The sequence below is a fragment of the Filicampus tigris genome, chromosome 11 (assembly GCF_054856515.1).
Source record: "Filicampus tigris isolate MCC_2025a chromosome 11, RoL_Ftig_1.0, whole genome shotgun sequence".
Lineage (NCBI taxonomy): Eukaryota > Metazoa > Chordata > Actinopteri > Syngnathiformes > Syngnathidae > Filicampus > Filicampus tigris.
In genome coordinates, this window is record NC_141227.1 from 20446979 (window position 1) to 20471134 (window position 24156).

Genomic DNA, 24156 nt, shown 5'->3' on the forward strand with positions numbered 1-24156 from the left:
CTCTAGTATCTTACAAGATTTCTGTTTTGATCTGCGTGAAGTTGTGATATAAGCTTTGGTTAATAATTGATGTCTGGAAGGATGTCTCTCCGGCTCGTTCGCACGACTCAAAAGTGACATTCTTGAAAATAAGAGGGGGTCCTCCGCAGGATGAGCAAGTGCACTTTGTGAATTCTTGATGCGGCGTGTAGGAATTTGCAGCCTTCGCCAGCCCTCCCCTCCACCTCTCGCCGCTCTTGTTATTGTGGAGAAAGTTCCGTGTTTTTAAGTTTTGCCACGCGTGGCCTTTCCGCTCGTCGAGGGAAAGGCTGCGCTGACCTCATTAGCGCTGGCCGCTTCACACCTGCAGCGTGTGATCTGAAAGTTTCTTTTCAGCCGGCTAAATTACCTAAATGACCTTCTCTTATTCACGCCCTGGCTAATTAAGCCAAAAGGCGATGGCGGGAAGGGGGATATGACTGCTTTGCATGGGGAAACATGGCAACAGCACGTGTAATCAAAAGTTAACATGCTTCGAAAGAGGGATTGCATCATTTATACGTAGCTCTTTTTTTAAGCGATTGTTTTTTGTTTTTTTTTAATGTGTTTTTACAGGATGCCATGGTACCCTGACTTCACCTCGAGTTCAATTCATTCTTTGACCAAGCTAGTAAATCATTTCCTGCCATTAAAATGACAGGACATTGCCATCAATGTTTTCCAGCCTACCAAAATACATTTAAATTTTTTTTTTAACAGAGTGTAATAACACTTTATTGTTAAATGTAAATCAAAAACATAATAGAAGAGAGGGTAAAGAAATACACTTAAGTAGTTAGCTCAAAGTTTTCCACATGAGATAGCATATAGCTAGCTAGCAGTGTTTGCTAGTTTTGGGTTAAAGTTAGCTTTGTAACGTCATTTTATTACCTTATTTGTGCGTTCTGTTACTGTACGTGTTCAACATGCAAAGATTTTTTTTTTGCCTGCCAGCAAGTATAATGCTTTCCCAGTTTGACCCATGTTTAACTGACTGAAACATGGAGGGAATATACAGTACGTTCATTTCGCTCATTGTTGAGAAAGAAAGATCCGAAAGCTTAAATATGGGCTGGGTGCCCACTAATCACTTAAAATCTATTTTTGTTTTGCTTGTATGATCTTTAAGGCCATTGTATTTTGTTAACATGGTAGTATTTTGTCAAAATATTATGTTGAAGTTGAATCACGTGATGATGTGTATTTGGTAAAAGACTTAAACCCTTTTGAGTTTTCGTCAACTACACACTAAAATGGCTGCCAAAACAACATTGTTTCAAGTCAGTTTTAGGTTTTCAAATTGTAATTTCAAGGAAGGATGACGGTTCCAAAGTACCGGTAGGTTTGAATTAGGGTTTCGAACTAGGGTTAGGGTTTCAAATCAGGACTCGAAACTTGGGTTTTTTCACATTTCTTACATGTGGGAATGGTTTCAAACTAGAGTTTCAAGCATGGATTATGCTTTCGGATACAGAGTGCAGTCTAGAAATATTCAAATTTCAAGAACTTCAAGCCTGGGTTAAGGATTCCAATAATGGATGATTTGCAGCTATGTAGAAGTGCTGCAACATACTGAGATTAATGTAGAATATTTAGCCCTTCCCATGAAGCCCTGCTCGCTTAGCTTAGCATGCCAACGGGATGCGTGATGAAACAAACTCGCTTGACTTTACCTGGAGGTGACTAAACACCTCTGACAAGTGCCTCACCTTCCCCACCAAACACGCCATCTCATTTGGTTAATTCCAACTAACGCCAAAATGTAAAAAATGACACGTTTTGACACATTGTTGCAACACATCTCCCCAGATAACAAACTACCAGAGGTTGTAAAACTGTCTGATTGACTCGCTTAAGTAGAAGTACAAAAGAACACCACTGCAAACTACACTCACAAGTAGAGCGGGCTGATTATGGAAAAAATAAGAATCACAATTATTTTGATTGAGATTGAAATCACGATTAATAAAATGATTATGAATTGATTTCAAAACTTAGTTTTATGCCCATTCATCCCTGCTAATTGAAAACTTTATTCTATTATTTTTCTCAAGTATAGAATGCCCTTGTAAATATGTGAAATTCACATATTCACACTTGCATTTTCATTCTTCTGCAGCCACACCTTTGATGCCTTGCATCTTTGCACGCACGCTCGCCATGAATAAGCATCTCCCTTGTCGCTTTGTCATATTTATTAAATCTTATTTTATTCTGTCTTTATTCTCACACGTTTTAGGACTTACTGGGCTAACCTGGGACCTCTGAGATTGTATTTCATGCTGTGTCATGTGGAAATATGTTTTGGTATGACGAAAAAAAAGTTCTCGGATCTTTGTATCCCTGAAATTTCCCTGAGTAAAATTCTGTGAATCCTTGAAAACTCAGCTTTGACTTGAATGGATGACAAGAAAAAAATGAGCAAGAAAGTAAAGTAAGAATATATTAAAATAATAGCAATTCAATTAACAATTAGCAAAAACAATTCATGCACGTGTTGGCCTCTAAGTGGCAGTGTGGTGCCCTGCATCCATGGAGTATAAACAGTGAGTAAGCAGAAAGTTGTGGTTGAGCTCTATGAATATGACACATTTTTCATAAATTCGGAAGAAATGATGTCTGTCAGTAGTGTTATCTTACATGAGACTAATTTGTCTATGTGTTTCCGCAGCATTTGTGTGTGAATATTCGTTATTTGAAGAAATATCACTCCCTGAGCCGATGCTGGTTTCCCCTTAGCATGTCGGTGGGATTTTATATTGACTTTAGCGTTAGCGCTAGCGATGTTTTAAAAACGAAGCATGGTTTTATTCAAATATTACAATTTTTTTTTTGTTGTGTGTTTAGTTTTAAAGTAAACGTCAACTGGGGTGTCACTAACAGCTGAAAGCACGCTCAGGGACGGCAGAATCACATACGCTACACGCTTGCTACACAAACATGGTGCATTCATCCATACACATTGTCCATCTGGTTTATTCCTGATATTTTGTCATATTTGTTTTAAGTGAGTCCAATCATTCCGTTATGGATTCAAATTAAAGGAAGTCTGAAGAGAAATGGCGAGACGAAAATGCGATGACACAATCAGCAAGCTCCCCGGGCTTTTGTCAACACAGACTTTGATGTTAACAAAGGTCCTCTTAAATCATAAAATATTAATAAGAGATGACTTTCATGCGTCTCTGGGACTTTTACATTTGTATTTTCGTTTCCTCCTTCACACTTGAACTCATCCCTTAGGATGTATTTTGCAAAAGCTTCGATCATTTAGTTGAAAAAAAGTTGTTAGGTTACACAGAATTTGTGAAATATTAATTACTCTTTTGGTATTCATATTTTCGGGGGGAAAAGACATTTTATCTGGTCAAGGTTTTTGTGTTTATTGAATTTCCATTACAGCCTTAAAAACAACTTTAATTAACTTCTGTGTCAGTTGAAGAGTTTTCCAATTATTATTTTTTTAAACTCCTCGTGTTTTTAATTACACAATGTACCTGGTGCATGGATCGACACAAACGCGAATCCAAACGCAAGCAATCATCGGTAAGTGTTTACAAAAATATAACAGAAGCGTTGAAACAAATCAGTCATTTGCTATCATTACTCAACTCTCCAAATCAATTACGGAGTCAAATGTTGGAAAACACATCACAATGTAATGTTTTCGCGACAACATTCTGGCAAAGAAAGAGAATTCAGACATCTGCTAAAATCATAATCATGTAAATTATGAATCAATTATGAAGCCTTTTAAGGTGCACGATGTATTTGCAATTCGTATAATTGGTGACTGAGGACTGAGTGTTTTTTTTTTTCAGGAGCATTGCATTTAGTTTTTGTAAAATTGTTTTTGAAAATTCATGTTTTGTTAAATTATGTTTATAAGTAATTATTTGTTATTTTACTTATTTTACAAATGGGTCATTCCACCGAATCGGTGCTTTCATTTTTTTTCTGTCATTGTTTTATTGTACTGAAACCTCTCACTTGAGTAATCTTGATTGAAATTAGAAAGTAAGAAGTGAGGTTTAGAATGAACAAATACATGAAATATAGCCACATGCATTTATTCTCATAGCATGTTGACACTAAGCACATTACATTGATTTAGCAAAAAACAAAAACAAACAAAAAAACACTATTTTGAAAATATACAAAACTCAAAACTTTATTTAGCTAATAGGACCTGGCAGATTTCAAAAATTTATTTTTTTATTTTGACAATTAATTATGTTGTGCATTTATACATTTTATTTCCTGGGGACTCAAATGGCACTGGTTCGTTTGAATGGCTCATATATATTAACATTTAAAAAATATATTTTAATCTAATAATGTAATAATTAGTAATTTATGATAAGTAATATATTTTTTAAACATGTTCTGCTGGTAGCGTTGACCTTTTTCCTCATCTGCGAATGACCTGGCCCATCTGTCCAATTTGGCTTTTGAGCACAAAAGTTTACACACCCCTACTCTAAACCTTAATACATGTCAAGACTCCGTACTTTTGAATGAAGATGAATTGCATTATAATAATAGGCAGCTGCTGGACTGAGAGCTGCATGGAGGCGAATTCTTACCGCTTCAGGTAACAATGCAAAAAAGAACAATATTACTCTAATCGTGAAGCGAAAATTGAACGTTGGAACACTCAACACCAAGAACAATTACCTTTTGTACTGTTAAATAGGTCTACATTGGTTTGATAAGAAGGACACAAAATCCATCCAACAAAAGAAGCTAATCAAAACAATCTCAATCCCCTCCTTATTGATTTATTTATTTATTTTAACTCACCATCAATTCCACATTCTAGTGCGCAAGTCAAAGATTTGCTGTGTCAAATGGATTCAACATTTGGCCGGCTTGTGAGGATTTAACCTGCTGCCTGAATTGCATTTCATTGAGGCTCAAAAGCATGATTGAACTCATTAGGCGTATCACAAGTGTGCTCTGCACTGATTGAAGTGGATGTCTTGGTCGTCCATTTTTAAATTGACTCTTTGACTTAGCACTTAGATGCCTCCTTTGCATTTCTTAGTCCTTAAAGTCCTTAATTTCTTCATTTACCTCGACATGCGTGTCACAAGCACGGGGAGAAGATAGAACCGCTCTATTTGACCATTGTAATATGGCAGTTTGATGATGATGTGCTGCATTCACGGGTGAAAATATAATGGATGCCTGTTACTGTCTTTACTGACACTTGTTTCTTTTTCTTCAGACTCTAGGCAGGTAATAACTCCTGGTTCCACAAACTGCTCTGTGAACTGTAGTAAATATAGTAAGTGGTTCAATGAGACAAAAACAAATATGGTTTTATTGTCCACATTCTGTTTTCATAATCAAATCGAACATTTTGCATGTTGTCCACTCTGTCATAATGGGGTGACTGCCCCTTTTACAAATGCCCTCATGTTTTGAGTACAACCAACATTTTTCTTTCGTCAATGGAGACTGAAGCAGTTGATAGCTGCAGAATAAATATTGGCACGTATATTTCGGATGTTTCATCATATTGTGTCATTGCCTGTTAACAAGCTTAACATGTCCACTCTATCACTGTGAAATATCAATAGCAAACCTTTCATAAATTCAAAATATGTTTGTTTAGTGGTACAGAGTCTTCTTGTTAACTAGATCATGTTGCTACGTAAAGGGCCACCATGTGCTTATTTAATGACAACATTAGCGAAAAATGCCCACCCTGTCATTGTCCACCCTGTCAGCAGGCTCACATATTTGCAGTTAATTTAATGTAGTTTAAAAAAAAAAAAGGTGAGCTTGGCCAATATGCTTTTTATCTACTTAATAAAACAAGTGTACACAAATCTTTTTGGTGAAATACTGTAGGTCATTCTCAAAGACACCTTCTGCTGATATTGACTAATATCAAAACAATCCAACAATTAACCACTCGGCCTTCATGTTAATGACGAAAGACAAAAAGAAGCCGCTGAAAAGACCTCCTGAGGCGATGACTAATGCGCTATGGCTCATTCGATATGCGGCTTTTGTTATGTATAGGGCCTGCAAGCTGAAGGCAAGCAGTCTTTTTTAGACGTCTCACCAGGGTGACACAATGCACAGCGCATGACTAATGTCCAAAGTGGTTTTGATCCCTTTTAAGACGCCAAACGCACACAAACACTCAGGAGTAATTAGGACCTCCTTTTCTTCCTTTACTCACAATTTTTTTTAATCAACAAATACAGAGCGAGCTCCGCACATGAAACGCTCTTTTGCTTCCTTTGCATACTTTTTTGTTTTGTGTGCCCACTTGCACCACCATACCGTCTGCTCACAAGTTTGCCATCAGAGAGGCGAGCTGCAGGAGCAGCTCGCGGTTTGTATTCCGTGTGTGTGACAGGCGGCAAAGCAGCAATCTTGTCTTTGGAGAGAGACAATGATTCCACAGCTGCCATGTTGTGCACACAAATGTGCTACAGGCATCAGTCCTGAAATCTGTCACCTTGCCATGGCGAGTCGAAAAATGCGAGAAGAATAAAGTAAATAAAAGAACAGATCCTGCGCTGGCTATTTGATTTTTAATGCGCACGCACGCACATCTAAAAGTCTGCTTGCGCTTCTTCATCCTCCCAATGCGACCGCAAGACAGACAGAACGCTAAATCACCGTGATTACGTATTTAATCATTTGACGTTGGAATGACAAAACTTACATTCCCTGTGTAACTGTCATAACTCTGAATAATGTCTGCTTGCATTATCTTTTCACCCATGCAGTCTTGAGGCTGTCCCTGCAGGATCATGTCATTTCCCGTCATTCCAAATTGTGGATATGATGCAGTAAGAATCACTCAAAATTTCTTTCAAAGTTCAAGTTTCAAATGTTGAAATGATGACGATATCAGATGATCCTTGCAGATTTCTCAAATGAATCTCTGTCAAAATGTTAGATACTCAAAAATGCATACAGAGGAGCTTTGACGGTTTACTGTAGTTTTAAAAAGTCAAGGTTTCAATAACCGCTAATATTGCCTATCACCGACCTCTCCTATTTTTTAGGGGACTTCTAAGCGGGGCACGATATTGCTTGCGTTGAGTAAATGAGCCACCTCTTTTAAGTTAATCGGAAGTAGTCTTTACTTCCTCCTACTCAGCGAGCAGAGAGCGGAGGGGTGAGCAGTTACACACGGAGGAGAAGGGTGAGAGCTGTTAGGGTTAGGTTTTGTTCTTGCCTTCTGTGGTAATGTATAAAAGAGTAAAATCTAAAAAGATGGCAAAAATCAGCAAAAAAAATAAATCTGCCTATTTTAAAAGAGCTAATATTGGCGGATAAAATCAGCCCACTGATTAATCGGTCGGGCCCTAACTATTATCATCGTTTTCTATAATAATGATAATTAGGGGTGTGCATCTCTCGTCAAAAGACGATTCGATACGGTTTTCAATGTGTTAGGTGCAAAACAATTCAAGGACGTTTCGATTTAGATTACGATTCGATTCGATATAGTATGGCTCAGTTCGATAGTGTATAATGCAATTAATTTAATAATAATAATAATTGTAATGATTACAAATGTGTTTTATGTCCAATTTTATCTTTGTACAACACTTTGTTTCAGCTGCAGCTGTTTTTTTTTTCTTTTTTGAAGTGCTCTATAAATAAATAAAGTTGAGTTAAGATAGTGAGTCAAATCATCAAAACAGGTCACACATGCCCAGCACGTGCACAACCATCCATGTCTAAGCGCCACCGACAGGCGAGACAGAAAGCCATCATGACCGGCGCAGAGTAAAAACACACATAAAAAGTCATTATTTCCTGCACGCCACCATCTCCATTTTAATGGGCCAGCTCCGCCCCAGCGCCGCATTACAGTCAAGACTCAAGCTTTTTAGCTTAGTGTTCTCCGTGATTGAAATTCCAAGTCAGCCATCAATCTGCATTATAGACTGGTTTCCCCTTGTCTGGCGCGGGCTAACTGAAACAGATTGAGACAGCTCTTGCTCGCTGCATCGCTAATGGCTGCCAATGAAAGGCATCTCTGTGCCGTTGACCCCCAATGCAGATCGGGATCAACGATGGGGAGAACACGACTCAATATAAGGAGTCTCTTCGGCATCGCTCACCAGTCAACAGCATCCTCTATTGGCTTCACGTTGCCCAGCAATAGAATCTAATCACGAGATGCAAACGGGCCACACTACTCCTAATGGTTTACCATTATGTGCCTGGAACCAAGCCCAAAGTAGAGAAATATGACTGCACACACCCGGGGGTGGGTATATTGTTTGGCCATAATGACGTCCCAATTATCTTCCACGGTGGTGCCGACACCGGGACTTTTTACACAGCAACGCCGCGGCAATAAATGATGCTCACCTCTGACTTCTCGTTATTTTATGTCAGGTAATAACCTCAGTGCAGGCCGTAAAAGCAAGCAGTGCTGGTCAGATGAGGCGAAAAATGCAAACGTAACAACACGTAAAATGTGAGCCAATCCATTCGCAGACTGTCTGATGCACTTTGAAGCAACAAGATCATACTATAACCGAAAGCGGTGGTCCTCAACTGGTGGGTCGGGACCCATTTTGGATGGTTTGCGGACAGCCAGTAAAAAAAGACATATTTGTACTCAGATTTTTTTTTTTATCCAGTACAATATAGAGACATACCAATTTCCCATGTGGAACATATTAGGTAAGTGACAGGAAATTGTACTCACTTGCGTCCTAGCCACTAGTTTACTCCGTAAACAAAAACAGTGCAGCGCAGTCATAGGCTCCCAAGTGTCATAGTGTTTTGGTTTTGGCGGTATAGACAAATTCATTTGAAACAACATCATTTAAAAAATATAACATACTCTAAATAGGGAACAGGTGAATTGCAAGTATGCGGGCGATTACTGTACAGCAGAATGACTGGCTGGCAGGTCTTTTTCTCTGTGCTGCAAGCGTCTAAAAATAACGGTTGTTTTTGTGACCATGGTCTCAAGTCATTACCTGGGTGGCATAATCGACGGTTAATTGATTACTTAAGACCCGCACTAATGGAGAAGAACCTCAGTGCGTCTTCCATAAAGATGACACCCGTGGGAGGCTCACTGATATTTGCTCAAATGTCTCAAGGGAAGATTGATTGATTGAAGATCTTTAATTACGTTCTTGTGATGATGATGATGTCACACACGATGACATGCTGGGATACTTTTGATTCAAAGCAGACCCTTAATAAGCTTCTTACGGTAGTTGTGCAAGTCCTCTTTATTTATGTCTATATGATGTTGTTATACTGCCCCCGGTGGCCAAGCTGCACACACCACAACGAATCGCAATGAAATTATCATTATGCACAAATTGTTTAATTCTTAACATTATGTTTGACTCAGTTAGTACAATATATTTGATGAACTATATTATAGGGTGATTGTCCTTATTAAAACACATTCTGTTTTTTGTGGGCGGGGGGCTGGAACGGATTAATGTTTTTTCTATTCCACAAGCGTGGTCATGCAACAAATTGAATTTGTATCTCAAGGCTCTGCTCTATAGGTAATTACATTGTTTTTCATTTGCGCTTATTAGCTAACTCATCATCAGCTCACATCATTATCGGAGTTAAAGAAACATTTTTATTAAAAAAAACCCCAAAAAACCTTGAGTTGACGAGTTAAAATCAAACAGGTATAATGGCTGACCTGTTTTCTGAATCTGAGACGTGATTGGTGGTAGTGAGCAGTTGTGATGTCATTTTCAGTCGACAGAAGACAAAATGGCCGCCTCCAGAGATGCATGCAGAGATGATTGCTAAAAACGAGTGGATTAACACTTATTCCACAAACGCAATATTTATCAAAATGCTCTGTTTCAACTCGTGGGCTTGCATAGAACATATTCTTGGAAAAAAGTTTGCGTTGACTTCCCCTTTGTAAAGAAGTTGAATCAATAGCCTACGTATATATATATTTTTTTTAATCACACAAATATCTGTACTTCTACTTAAGTACAGAGTCCTTTTGACTAAATGTAACACACACACGCACACAACACAAGAAATCACCCTGGCTGTTGCAGAATCCAGCCTCCAGCTCCTCCTCTCTCTCATCAGGAGGCGAACACGAGCCGCCCGCACCGCCCCTCCGCACATTCACCGGCTCCACTCCACCAGGTGGATGACACACAAACGCACCACTGTCGTCCACCCCCCCCAAAAATGAAGCCTTTCTAACACCGTTTTAGCATGGCGCCGCGATACGCTTTTTGCCTTTTGCTCTTTTTCTCCTCCGAGTGGACGCGTGTCTTCTCCTCCTCAACTTGCACGCCGGACGTAAGGTGCAGTCCCTCGGGTCATTTGGCGCACATCAGCGCGACCCCCCGGGAGCTCCTTGAGCAGGATTTGGCGCATTTTGGGGAGCTTCCAGTCGGGGACTTTGTCGGATTTACCGAAGGCGAAGCCAGCTCCGAAATCAGCGCTGCGATCGCAGAAAGTTCAACAAAAGTCGAACCACCACCCTCGTGGCAAGAAGACGCCTGTTGTCCCCGAGAAGATGCATCGGACTATCAGACAAAACTTTCACTCTCTGACAACCCAAACGACGTGGACAGCGAGGAAAATACGGATGATGTGGATTCGACAGCAGATGACAACCGGAGGAGGAGAAGCGCCAGGGGCGCAGAGACTTGGGCCGATTTGGGAGGCGAGGGCGCGCACGACGCTTCGTATCCCGACCCGGTGGAGGTCCAGCTGGCCAGCTCCACCTTCGCCCTGGCCGGGGACACCGCACACAACCAGGCGATGGTGCACTGGTCCGGCCAAAACAGCAGCGTGAGTGTCTCCGTTCGAGATTTACGCACGGACGTGGTTTGACGCAGTGTGGGTGCTCACTTTTGGCTTGCCTTGACACTTTTTTTAACAGAGAAAGAAGCGTGTATAGTTGTGGTAAGATGAATGGAATGCTCACACGTTGCTGGGTTGTCTATCAAATGTCGCCACATGTCAGTTTTTCCTCCGTTTTTGATTTTCTTTGTCCACTAATTTTTCCCAACCTTTATTAAGACAATGCACGTGAGGAAAAACACGACACCAGTAAAAAGTAATACACAACTTAGGTTAATTGCTATTTAATAGCATTTCATTGTTCTGCCTATCACTATATGTCACTGGCAGAGATAGATGAACAAAGGTACATTTGTCATAAGTAAATAATTTTCTGACAATTTTCCAAGGCGCACTGGTTGCGAATAACTGCACTGTAATTTGTAGTACGCGCAGTGCTAAAAATTGACTTCAAATTGATATACGGTACTTACAAAAACAATGTTTACAAATACAACAGTGCTTTGTTTGATCAGATATTAATAATAAAAAAAAAGTTCATTATTGCGGTTTCAATGGTGTGCAACTGCACTGCATCACTCTGACAGCCCAATGAATAAAAGACCCAAAATATCACAAACAGCTCTAAGTGCAAACCACAGCTCCTAAACATGAAACGAATGCCTCTCACAGCATCCATCAAACGGAGAGGTCTTGATTGCAGGTGTACCTAATGTTGTGGCCCGTGTGCGTTCATACACCTCAATGAAGTGCCCTTCGATAACTTGGTTAGTTCCATTCAGTCCGTGCGATTATGTGCTTATGATAATTCAATAGGCCACTTGAGAGAGAGAGAGCGAGGCGCTCCAGTGATGTTGATGGCACAAAAAAGCCGCCGCGTATCCTCTTGGACATTTCCGCACCAGCAGAGGAGCTCAGTTCAAATCAATTCGATAGATGAAGGGCTGCGTGTGACGTCCGGGCTCAGCGGAATATGCTGCTGCTTTTCCCCCCCTTCTTTCCTCTGTCTTTCGTCAGGAAACCAAGCATCAGAATCAGGGCAGCAGGTCCCGGTAACCCCCTTAATAGACTTCTCGTGTAGACCGGTGAAAAGGGCACTAGGTTATCGAGGCCTCGTGAAATATGTATGAATTTATTTTAAGGAGTCTTGCTCGCTTACAACGACATGGCCTTTGCCATATAGGAGACGCATCAAGTTGGTTTAATAGTGTAATTGAGTTGGAAGGCATTGCAACATCCCAGACAAGTATCAATCATCCAGAGTAGTGGTTCTCAAACATTATACCGAGTACCATCATAATGACCAACATTAAGATATAATGCCGTAGTAGGCCCAAGTATACATAAAAAATGAGGCAGTGGTTTTATTCATAATGTCATACACGCAAAACTTACATGAAAATTGTACCGAAATACAAACAAAAAAAAGCATTTGTCAAAGATTAAATATAATTGCATTGTACTTCAACTGAAATGTATTTGGGGCAATAAGTGGAGCCTAGAGTTCAAAGCAAACACGGTGAAGCAGCATTCAGCTGTTATGCTGCATGCAAATGGTAATATGCTGCCAGCCCCAAATGTAAATGCTTTTAAATCTTTGCTAAAACTATGCTTTTTTCCCCCTTGCACCTATGATTATTAAATGTTCTACTTTTGATTATGTGAAGCACAGTGAGTTACTTTGTGTATGGCAAGCGCGATATAAATACAATACAATACAATACAATTATATTTATATAGCGCATTTCATTTTTGCACGTCATCGTTGCTCCGAATTTTCCGTCAGCACCCCCGCCCCTATTTTGGAGTCAGCCAGTCCTCCATCAAGCATCTCCAGTTGGTCCAAAATGCTGCTTCTTGCCTCCTAACTGGAGCTTGTAGGAGGGAGCACTTGACTCCAATTGTGGCCTTCATTCACTGGCTCCTTGTACATTTTAAACTTCATTTTTTAAGATGTTTTTATTTGTCTTTAAATGCTCTCGCCCTCCACGTACCTGCCCAGTGACTCAAATCAGTGGACTGTAGGTACCGAGGATTAAGCGGAGTCTCAGAGGCATCGAGCTTTTTCCATTGCCGGTCCCTCCCTTTGGAATGATCTTCCCTTAAACCAGGGGTGCCCATGTCTGGTCCTCGAGAGCCCCTGTCCTTCATGTCTTAAATGTTTCTCTCCTCCAACACACCTGATTCAAATGATCCGGATCATTGTCAGGCTTAAGCAAAGCTTGCTGATGAGCAGATCACTTGAGGAGTGTCGGAGGAGGGAGTCTCTTATTCAGAGAACCATATGAGTGAGTCTTCTTTTTATTTCTTTAAAGGGATGCTATCCAATAATCTCCCAAAAGTGAATGTTTGATGCAACTCTTGTATTGGATCTCATTAGAGCGCGCGGTATCTGGGGAATGCAGCGTTGCTAGCTTTGTCGCCTGTGTATTAAAATGCCGTTTGTGTGTACGAGTGCAATTTTCACCTCGCTGAAGGGATCATCGCTCTTGATTTTTAATTTTCCTCATCATTTCAAGGTAGCGTTGCGTGTGCACATCTATCTGGATTCTCGGTCGGAGTATCACGTCCAATGTTTCCATTTAGTTGCGCTCGACGTGTTCATAGTCGCTGCGCTAATCAAACAACATGCTTCAAGGTTTCACCCGCAGAACACTGGGAGGACGAGTTTGAGTGTTTTCTTTATTCAGAAGCGAAATGTAAGTTTAATGGGAGCGGGGGTGGGGGGGTGGGTGGGTAACGGGGTTGTGGCACCGCCTTAAGCTTAAATGATTTACCAGCAGCAGCGCGTTTCATTGCTTCTCTTGCCAAAAGGGCGATTCTCATCTATCTCAATATTGAGCTGATCTCAAAAGCTTGTGGCTTCTTAAAAACTTTCATGTCGGCGTAGTTTGATGGGTTTATCCATCTTTCGGTTTCCTTATCGTCGGGGTGGGGGGTGTCCGGGGGGGGGGGGTGCATCTTTATGCCTGCCCCGAGCAGCCCCGTAGGAACCTTTGGCCAGATTTTAATAAGCTGCCTTCATCTCCCAGTTTTAAACATTCAGAACAGGTTCTGCTCCTCAATTATTGTGTTGAATTTTAAATGGTCTGTTTTTAACCAATCTCGCCGGCTTCTTCTCATCACGGCTTGACTCCTTGTTATGTGATGGATGGAGCGTCACAAAGTGTAACACTAACAAGTCTGAGCATCCTAATCCTTCCTTTTTAGTGCCAACTAGCCAACTAGCTGCATTTTCAATGCCTTTTAGACCAATTTGCAACAGTGAAGCTTTGGTGTGATAGTCAGTTAGTTACTGTTTCATCATCAAATGCTGCAAAGTTGGCCAAAAATAATGCATCCTTTTGACTTTTTAGCACCATTCCACAAGGAGAATGCTAGGCTGTTTTTGCATATAAAAAAAATGAATAAATAAATAGTTCGTTTTGTTGGGCTGTTTTGTACAAAAGAACACAATAAGGTGGGTCAAATTGACCCAAGTAGTGGCTGGGTCCATTTTTGACCCAAAATTGTCTTATTTTTAACCCAACTGTTTTTGGAGCGTTCCACTAATTAGACGTTTAGTCAGTCAGAGTAGCATATTCTATTTTTTCCTTCTAGTTGTTTGTTGCAGTAGAAATTTCAACATTTAAGCAAACAACATTTCAATGCAATGCAGGCCTTTTAGAGTCCAACTCTAATTAGCTCTACGCAACACCTATGGACTGAACGCTTAAAGAACTCCCAAACACATCATATCTTGACTTTAAATCAGTCAAAGGCCAAATGTTAAGCGATCGATTCACATGGCTCAGCAACAAAGTTAACAGCTACTGTCCAACGAGGATGAATGATCACTTAAATGGAAGGTGGAAGGGGGGTTTCAGAGCGGATGCAAATGTCATGCAGCAGTTTACCTCGATGCTGAACCCTCCGCACGTACCGAACATTTGACTCTTCAAGAACATGCTTGAGAGGATGTCGAAAACCAATCAGATGGGTTGGATGATATATGGCAGCGCGTGAACTTTAGTCTTACATCATCTTGGGAAGCCAACTTCGACGGTAATGAGGGCTGACATGGAGGAGAGTGACACTTTGCAAGAGGAGGAAGACGATTCTGCTGCACGTTTGCAGTCAAAAGCATTGCATATTGTGAAGCTTTTGCAAGTTTAAAAGGGAATTCACAGATTTGCTTCCAAACACATTACACATGTTTGAAGATAATTGCTAAAACATGAAAGGAGAGAACTGTGTGAAACTGAATTTTGGAATTAAAATCCTCCAGCCTTAGCTACTATTTACTATTGTCTGGCACAATTGCAAGTTAGGTAGTTAATGTCACTTGGCTAATTTCTACCACTGCAGTGTTCAGTTAGCTTGCTAGCTCGGGCTATGCCCCAAAAATCCACAATGCCACAATTTACAGAACAGCTCAGTGTCATTAAAAAGCAAGGGGGTGACGATGCGGAAGAGCTCGCTACTCAGGTGGAGCCCCGGACGTGTGTCAGCTCATGTGCTAACAGGCTATTTAGTTGCTAGCGCCTCACGTCACGGCGTTGAAAGCCCCATGATGACTCGGTGGGATATATTTCCGCCACCTGAGGCTTTAACCGGGTCTATATCTGTGTCTCAAACATGTAGGGATGTGTAGGAAAGCATAACAAAACATGCTAGAAAAAGTGGCATTTTTTCAGCGAGGCATTTTGAAGTTTATGTACTATGCGATTTATTTTTAAATCATTCATATATGGCCGGGTTATTAAGGTGTGTCGAGGCTACACAAAAAAGTAAAAATGACTTTTTACTGTCAGGATTTATACCGCACAGTACCTGATTTGATAACTTGGCAAAGTTATTTTCATCAAACAACTTGCTAGCATTGGCTAAGGCTGAAGCTTTTATGTTTTCGAAATGTGTTAGCATAGCTTTGCTAATATTGTTAGCTGACTAATAAAAGAATGGGAAATTAGCCATTGATAACGACTGGATAAAAAATAGAACTTTTTTGTGGGCTATGTATTTTTTTCCAGATTAGACAGATCATTTTTGAATGCCACGGGCTGGTGGTTTCAAATCTAGCAGAAGGCACAAGACATTTTCCACGAATCATTCAGAATGTGCTGTGTCATCGTCGTTAAAGCTCCTTGGTTTCCATCCCTCCATGTCACTGATCTCACTCAGTCAGTCAGTCACTGAAGTTCCCAATCACACTTTACATCTCTCTATTTACATCGTTTTTCACACGGTGTTATCATCCGCAGGGATTGAAAACACACCTATTTTGACTAAAAAAGTAGTACAAAGTACATATGTTTGTGTATGTAGCGACTTCACATCTGTCTAGTATACCTGGATTAAAATTGGTAGCGATTGAAAAAAATGCCCCCGAAGAGGAATTGAATTAAAATGTCTAAACTGACCTCAAACCATAATCACAAACTTCTTCATCATTTTACAGCATTTTTTTTGTCTGTCTTCATTACAATAGAGTTGGCTACCATTTTTTTGTTGACTGGCAAAACTACACGCTTAACAATAACAGTATGCAAATGGTTGATTGAACATCAGGCCTGCACTCAGAGGTAGTGTGTATGTGGATGTGGAGGGGGGGGGATTTGGATTGGGTTGGCGTCGTCGTGCATTTGTGTTCCACTGTTTTAAAAAGTGTATTTACTAATGTGGATATGTCCTAAAAGTTGTTTGTGTTTTTTCCTTTTCTTTTTCTGATTGTTTGCTTAAAAGTCCTTCTAGGGATGGGCATTGGAAATTAGCATTAGCTACAAACGCTGTGATGCTGTGCATTGGAGATTGTTTTTCATTCAACTATGTTGTGGCATCTGTCCCTATTCAAATAAACATGAAATGAAATGAAATGATGTACAAAACCAGATTGAATTTTAAGCAAATTCAGTGGGAATGTACGGTATGTAAAACAGATGCCAAGCCTTGAAATGAATCAAGCCTCTGCGCCTTAAGATATTTCTGCACCCTTTGCAGCTCCTGCCTGAGACAGCATTGCGCATAAAGCTTTATAGATACAGTGACAATGTTATACAGGAGCCTCTGTGCCTCAGACAAAGAAAAATACTACATGCGGGATATGATTAGTGCTAAACATATGCACTGTTAAGTAGATTTAAAGCACAATAAAGTGCAAGAGGCTAATAAAAATGTCTTAGCGGTGTGCCAAGAACCATTGCCGTGATACTGTACAAAAAAGCGCTTGCAAGGAAAAAAAGCAGTGTCATTTTTTTCCCCCCCTCATTAGCCAATTAATTGTAATATCCCAGCATGCCAAAAGCAGCACTGCAACATAACCAGGCTAAGCCCGTTTATCTCCAAGTGCCTTTAGGGGGAGATGATCCATAGGTTCCTCCAGTTAATTCTTAATCAGCTTCTTACTATTTTATGCTTCCCGCCTTCCCAACTGTGAGCAGATCCCTCAGACGAGTGGAGGCTCGTGCATATGTTGCTCGCACACGGTGTCGACGGGCCCCGCAGGTGTCGTTGTGATGGACAGGCTGGAGAGGGTTCCAGCAGGGTTTAGCATCAAAGACACCGAAAGGAACAAGTGCATTCATTGACTTCACAAAGGCAGGTAATCCAAGTCCGCCACTGCGGCAAAGACAACGGGAGAATAACAGATGTGCTTTTCCTGACGAGTATCTGCTTTGTATTAAATAAAAGGGCCGTTTCGGAAACAGCGGTCGGCCGGGTTCAGCTCGGCAAAGCCACCACGTCTTCCTGCGGCGAGGTTCCCGAAGCGCCTCGCCGTCCTGCAGTGTGTGTTGTTTATTGGCAAGCTGCGTTCCCCTCAAGGGGTCTCCCGCTCATACGCTGTAGGCCGAGCAGAAAAATTCCATAAAATCAGGTTAGGATGATTTGGCTAGCGCGTTGTATAATGAGGTATCAATATTGTGCTGCAGTGCTACACTCTGCTCTGACCGAACTAAACTTGTGTTTTTAGTACGTGACTGATTTTAAGAATATCGTTCAGTGCTGCCCAACATCTATAGAGCAAAGCCACGTAGTTACAGTGGCGCCTTAAGATACAAGTGTAATTGTAAACATTTCCCCCCTTGAAACAAATACGATATTTGACAGAAAACAATCCCGCTAGCCAATTAATCAGCTGAATAATTTGTAAAATATCTAACCAATAACTTGTTTTTTGGTCCCTTAACGCAGGGACCCCCAACCACCAGCGTCGGCCGCACAGATGAAGGAAAAAAAAAAAACGTACGGTAATTCCGGTTTATTTATCATCCGAGGCTGAAAAATATTTTATTCTGAAAACAGCAGACAAGTTAGCAAATGAGTCAAACAAACAGACGCAGTTGGAAAGTGAATTCTCTTGCCGTATTAATCAGGAACCACAGTTACTGTCAACATTAGCGGTGCATCGGGTCCACTGAACATCGTGTAGCTTGTTTGCCATGTGGAAGATGGCTGTAGTGTAATTACAGTCATTAAAGTAAGTACGAATTGAAAACTGAAAAATCGGAACCATTTTTTCGGTACGCTGGCTTGCCATTTTGAGTATGCCTTTTTCTAGTAACCATGGAAACTCCAGGGAAAAGTAGGTTTTTCATCGATGCTATATAGACGGACCAGCCAGGTTACTGAGAACTTACTGTTCCCATAGTTTTACTTCATGCTGTGCTCAAGGAGTTCATCAGCGCCCTAACGAAATCCGCTCTCTCCAAGATCCAGATGCAACCAATTTTGCATACAGTAATTTCCATCCAGCTGACTTTGCAAACATGTTTTTAGTATGCGCAGTGGGAGCGCTCTCCAGTTTGGCTGTCTAATCCGGCCTGAACTGATCAACCCTCCCTCGAGCAGGATAAAGTCTCCATACTCAGCAGGTTGCTTCATCAGCTCGCCGAGGTCCTCATTTAGAGGCTGGAAGCAAACTGTTGCGGATGACTTCTCAAGCATGTTTGCGTTCGGGGATGCTGCCCTCACTTCATTCGCCCACTGAAGCCAGACTATCAGTCACAAGCAGCTGTAGTAGCGTGGACTTCTTGTGTTGCTGCTTATTATCTTGTTTGTGTGCAACCCACTGTGTGTGGTTTGTGATACACTGCCCTTCACTAGTATTGGAACAGTGAGGCCAATTCATTTACTTTTGCTGTAGACTGAAAGGGGGTTTGGCACCAAGTAAAAGGAAGCCAGAAGTCTACAGGAACATTTTGCTGGCCAATTTAAAGTACCGGTATGATGAAACCACCCTGCAGCAAGATAACACAAAACTCACGGCCAAAACGAGTGTTGATCTGGGGAATAAATGGAAGATTATCATTTTAGTCTGGCCCGAGTTAAAACTTTAAAGACAGTAGAGTACGGCTGTAAAAATGAATTTCTCAAATTCAAATTGACATTGCAAAGTTGTAGAATGCAGTTTTCAAAGTGCATAGACTGCAATTTTGGGAAAAGAAAAAAAAACCAAATTCATTTCTGTCTTTTTTTGTTTGTTTTAATATATGTATATTTAGATATTTATTCATATAGTATCTAGATAAGATCAGTACTTAAGAAACGCAGTCCACTTGTTTACATATCATTGTTTCATGAAAAAGTCATATAACCACAGATTTGTTTGCCTTCTTGTTGTAATCTGATTTATAATTTACTACTGATTTATGTTTCCCATTTTCCGCCGCATTTATGTGGTAGGATTTGGTAAAGTTGTGCTAGTGAACGAATGAAAGACAGCAGGTCAAAGTATTTTTAGTAAGTTAACAAATCTACTTTGGATGACAATCTTGACAAAAATAATCGCATATTAAATCACAATTGCGATATTGCGGAGGAAAAAAAAATCACAGTTAAATGATTTTTCTAGATCTACTTCAGAGCATGCATTTTAGCGACTAAAATCAAAACAATGAAGTCCACCACAAAGGTTTTCAGCAAAAATAAAGAAAAAGGTCTCACTGTCTCAATGCTGTTGGTGGGCGAGTGTGTATCAACGTGGATTATTTTACAATGCGTATCTGCTCACTTCACAACAAGTAGCAGCTTGGAAAATAGCAAACAATTCTTCAACAAAGAGAATTACTCTTTGTGTATTCAAAACAACTGAACAGTGGTGCCTTAATAATGTTCCGCTAGCTTAACGCTAACATACAATGGAAAACGCCATTGACATGCTAACGTCAGCATCAATTGTGGCGGTTTTACAACTCATAAAGCTTAAAAATTTTAATCAAGTACAATATTATAGAGTGCTATTTATTTTTATTTTTTTTTTTTTGTAAGTTATAAAACAACCATACATAACAAAACGCACACCAATGGTGTATGGGTCCTGTGCAGAAGATATATTGCATATAAAAATATCAATAAAAGTGTCTTACTGTTAATTCTAATTTACAACTTGATTATGAAACCTATTTGCATGTTGGGAGTCACCGTGGAGCCGCTCCCCGCATCAGCTTTTTATTGCGATATCAATACTTTATTTTCCACATTGCGACATTGTGAAGTGGCTTCATAATTCATGCTTGCACTGACCCGATGACATAAAAGAAAAGAGCAACACGGCAGAGCGACGGAGATCAAAAGAGTGTGAGTCAACCAACTCCACTTTGAAAACATCACCCTTTCATAATGAGTGGATGTGATAATGAAGTAGACAAAAGTCTCCAATGTTCCACTCAGGTGTTATTAAAGTGCATTAGTAGGTGTGTTGCTGCATGGATGTTTTTCAGGGCTTTAAATATTCGACTGTACTTTCATTGTCAGCTAGTGCAATATTATGCCCTTGAATGTGATCATTTGATTTGAGTTTCATTCTAATAGACAATGTCATCCCCGGAGTATCATTGATGTTCACATCCTTTAAAATGGCATTTACTGCATTATTAATGTCCCACAGGCTGATGATATGTCTTCCCATTACCCCACAGGATGATGTTCTGATGTCCTGTTTTGGCGTTTAAAGTGTTCCGTAATCACTTCGTTTAATCATATAATCGCGTCAAAACTTTAAAGTGCCAAAAATTTAATTAAACTAAGCTGGTCTGTGTTAACCGTGGGTCAATACAGGATTGATTTGATCAAAGTCTGCCCAGGCTTGATAATTGATATTGCAGCATTTCACATTTTGTCAATATTGTCTGCGATTTTATAGTTGTATCTTGCAAAATTGTCTTCTTGGGGTAAAAGGCAGGCGCCACGGTAATTCCTGTGGAACCTGTGCGCCTCAAACTTTTTATACCAAGTACCATCCCATAAAAAAATAAGATAAAATTCTGCTCAAGTATCACTACAATGACCAACATTAAAATGGGGTTGTCACACACGGGCACATGATCGGGGGGAGAAAGCCCACTTCGCAGCGTCCAACTTAACATTATCCACAAGTGACGATCCTCTTGCAGTTCCTTTGAATGCCTTTCCTGCGCTGAAATGAAAGGAAATTAGTTTAGTGAAACAAACCAGCTGTGTTCACCCCCATAACGGCGCAAACACTCATTTCTACCTGCGTGCGTCTACATAAATACCAAAAGAAAGAAAACCCCACTCATGCACACAGTTTAACTTCGCTTTGAGCTAGACTTGAAAATAGCCCTTAAAATATTCCATGTAAAAACTGAACAATTTGATGAAGAATCTTTACCCAAGTAATGATTCAATTTAAATGTATTGCACATAAGCGGTAAATAAAAATTGTACCTATACAAAAGTTTCCAAGGAATTTTTAAGTTACAATGCAAATGTATTGAATGTAAAAGTTGAATATAACAGAACTGCACTTGGCCAGTGAATCATTTGTGTACCACTAGGGGGATATGTATATGTATTAGGGCTGTCAAAATTAAAGCATTAACTACGGAGATTAATTAAAATTTCATAATGAACTAAAAAAAATTAACTCAGTTAACTCAGTTTTATTTTCTTCCTGTAGTAGCTGACCTCTGCTCACTGTGCAGCCAAACTTAGATTAGAGTCACTGTCGCAAAGACGGACTTTTACGTAGTTTTACTTTAAAAAGTTGCTTGACGGCTCATTGGAGAAAGCCAAAATAATTTATGGGTTGAAATGGGTTGTCATACATCAGTGTAATCGTTACTACCGACGTCCGTTTCGCTGATGTTTTTTTGGGAGGGGTGAGGGGAGGGACCGACGGACTGACGGACTGACTTACTGACGATTACAATTCGATTCGTCGCGAAAAATGGCGGACTGGTGAATGGATGACTAATGACGAATGCCCACCTCTGATAAATATCATGCCGTTCATGATGAGTACAATTTATTAGGGTACTGCTGTTGTCTGGTTTGGGCTTGTTTTCCCTATCGTAGGGCTGTGCAATTAATTGAAATTCACTTACAATTACATTATTACACTCCACGATTACAAAATTGGCATAATCATAATCGTAAAAAAACGAATATTAATACTCATTTATACCCATTTATTGAATTTATACTGTACATTTGCACCTTTTTTTAAAAATGTTATCATACAGTAACTAATTTTATAAATTGTTCGGTCCAAAAGGAACTTACTTAAATTATATTTTTTACATTTAAACATTTTCTTGTTTTGTATCAAAAAAATAAATGATCGTTTGAATAATCGTGATTTCAATTATTACCAAAATAATCAAGATGAATATTTTTTTCCTAATCGAGCAGCCCTGCCCTATCGACTCTCGTTACAAGTTTGCGGTCCCCGTGCGCTGCGGCGCGTATACCCCGACACGCACGGCCCGATAAATATTTGTCTTATTTATTAATATTCCCGTCATCAATGCCTGCTCTGATTGCTTTCATGGAATCATCCATCTGTTTAATTTCACTTGCCAAACGCGATGGCATTTTTATTGATGAGCCAACTTCATTCCAATGGCTGATAAGAGCGGATCAGCGGCTTACTGGGAGTTGTAATGAATTTTAATGTGTTCACCATCTCTGCTTTCATTTGTCACAGGTGTTCATACTTGACTAATAGAAGTGAGAGCCCCATTCCCCCCTGGAACAACCCTCCCCAACAAAACACCCACACCGTATGCTTTATTGATAACCATACGTCGCTCATTCTTCTCCCCGTTCAACACCTTCATTTGGCGCTAGTCATCTCTCCAGCCTAATCCCTTTAAACCTCCATTAAGCCGCTATTCATTCCTATATAATGACTGCAGTCATCCCAGTCCATTTTACCTCCAAGGTTCAAGCTTTACAAAGGATTAGACAGTGCAGAATCTATTTGCTTGCTCTTGGATGTTAGGTAATCCAGCGGATATGTTGATGATACCGCACTCGAATGGGTGGCGCAGTAACAGGGTCGCCCACATGACAATATGACACCTTTGTTGCAAGGCAAAGGGGAAAGATGCGCTTATAAATAAGACATGGGGTTTGAATTCACTGCCATGCCCGTTGTGTGATTTTATGTTGCTGTGTGAGTCGAGCTGCTTCAAACACCCGCTTCTCTCACAAACATCTACAAAGTGAATAATGCATCGACGCATTGATGTGTTTAACATCCCCCCCCCCATCCAACCCCCCCGCCACACTCCCTGGAAGTTTCCGCATATGACGCACACGAGTGACATTTGGCTGGATCGAGCCCAAATAAATGCAGAAAAATAACTGACACACCGGGGGTGGGAGGGGGGATCGGGTGTTCGAGCGATTCGTCCTCGCGCGTGACTTTTTTTCCAATGAGTGTGACTTGTCCATCAGGGAGCAACACTGGGAGGATGCAAAGGGCATTTTATTGGAACTGGGTTCTGACTGTTTTTGATGTGTCACTTCAAGCTTGGAAACGGCTCTAGGCTTTAGTTTTAAATGCTTGCAATGTACTCATATCTTGAGCTTGTGCTTTACTGATAAATAATTCTACTACTGCTGGTACACGATAGACATTCTTAAAACTGCTGGGTTAAAAGTAAACAGCATTGATTGAAATAGCTAACCCAAAAGGGGCTGAGCCAAAGCTGGGTTATTTATACCCAGCACGTTTGGTTTAGGATTTCACCCAAGATGTTGGGTCAAGATTTTGATCTAACAAGGGGTCAAAACTAGTAATGGGAAAATGAAGCTTTAAATTTGCTTCATGAACCAGTTGTAGGTTTTGTTTTTTTTACTTCTCTAAATGACACTGTTGGTTTAAATAAAGGGGTTAAAGAAATGGCAAGTCAATGTACTTTCAGCCCAATGTTGAACAGAGAGTGCCATCTAGAGGAGTCTGAAAATACAACAACTGGTTCATGAAGCAAATTAGAAGCTTTTACTAAAAACTACCTTTTAAAAAATGGTGGGTGAATTCAAAATTTCAAGGCAACATTCTTCAATAACCTATTAAGTCGGGCAATTTAACTAAATGTTTTA

The 24156-nt window shown here is 40.3% G+C and overlaps 1 protein-coding gene across 8 annotated transcripts in view; it reads left to right on the top strand.

The window, feature by feature from the left end:
- Positions 1-24156, top strand: part of LOC147140088 (VPS10 domain-containing receptor SorCS1-like) — a 110222-nt gene that overhangs the window by 37723 nt on the left and 48343 nt on the right. For 4 of the 8 annotated variants that reach the window (XR_015088808.1, XM_086046072.1, XM_086046074.1 and 1 more), the window contains exon 4: positions 10099-10815. The exons of 3 other annotated variants lie outside the window; for them this stretch is intronic. Coding sequence is in view for 3 of the 5 variants with exons in the window: in XM_086046072.1 (XP_085902198.1) it covers positions 10231-10815 (585 nt within the window). In the remaining 2 variants the exon portion in view is untranslated. Of the gene's footprint in view, positions 1-5248; positions 5309-10098; positions 10816-24156 lie in introns of all 8 variants that reach the window. One more of the 8 variants, XM_086046077.1, reaches the window with a different exon arrangement.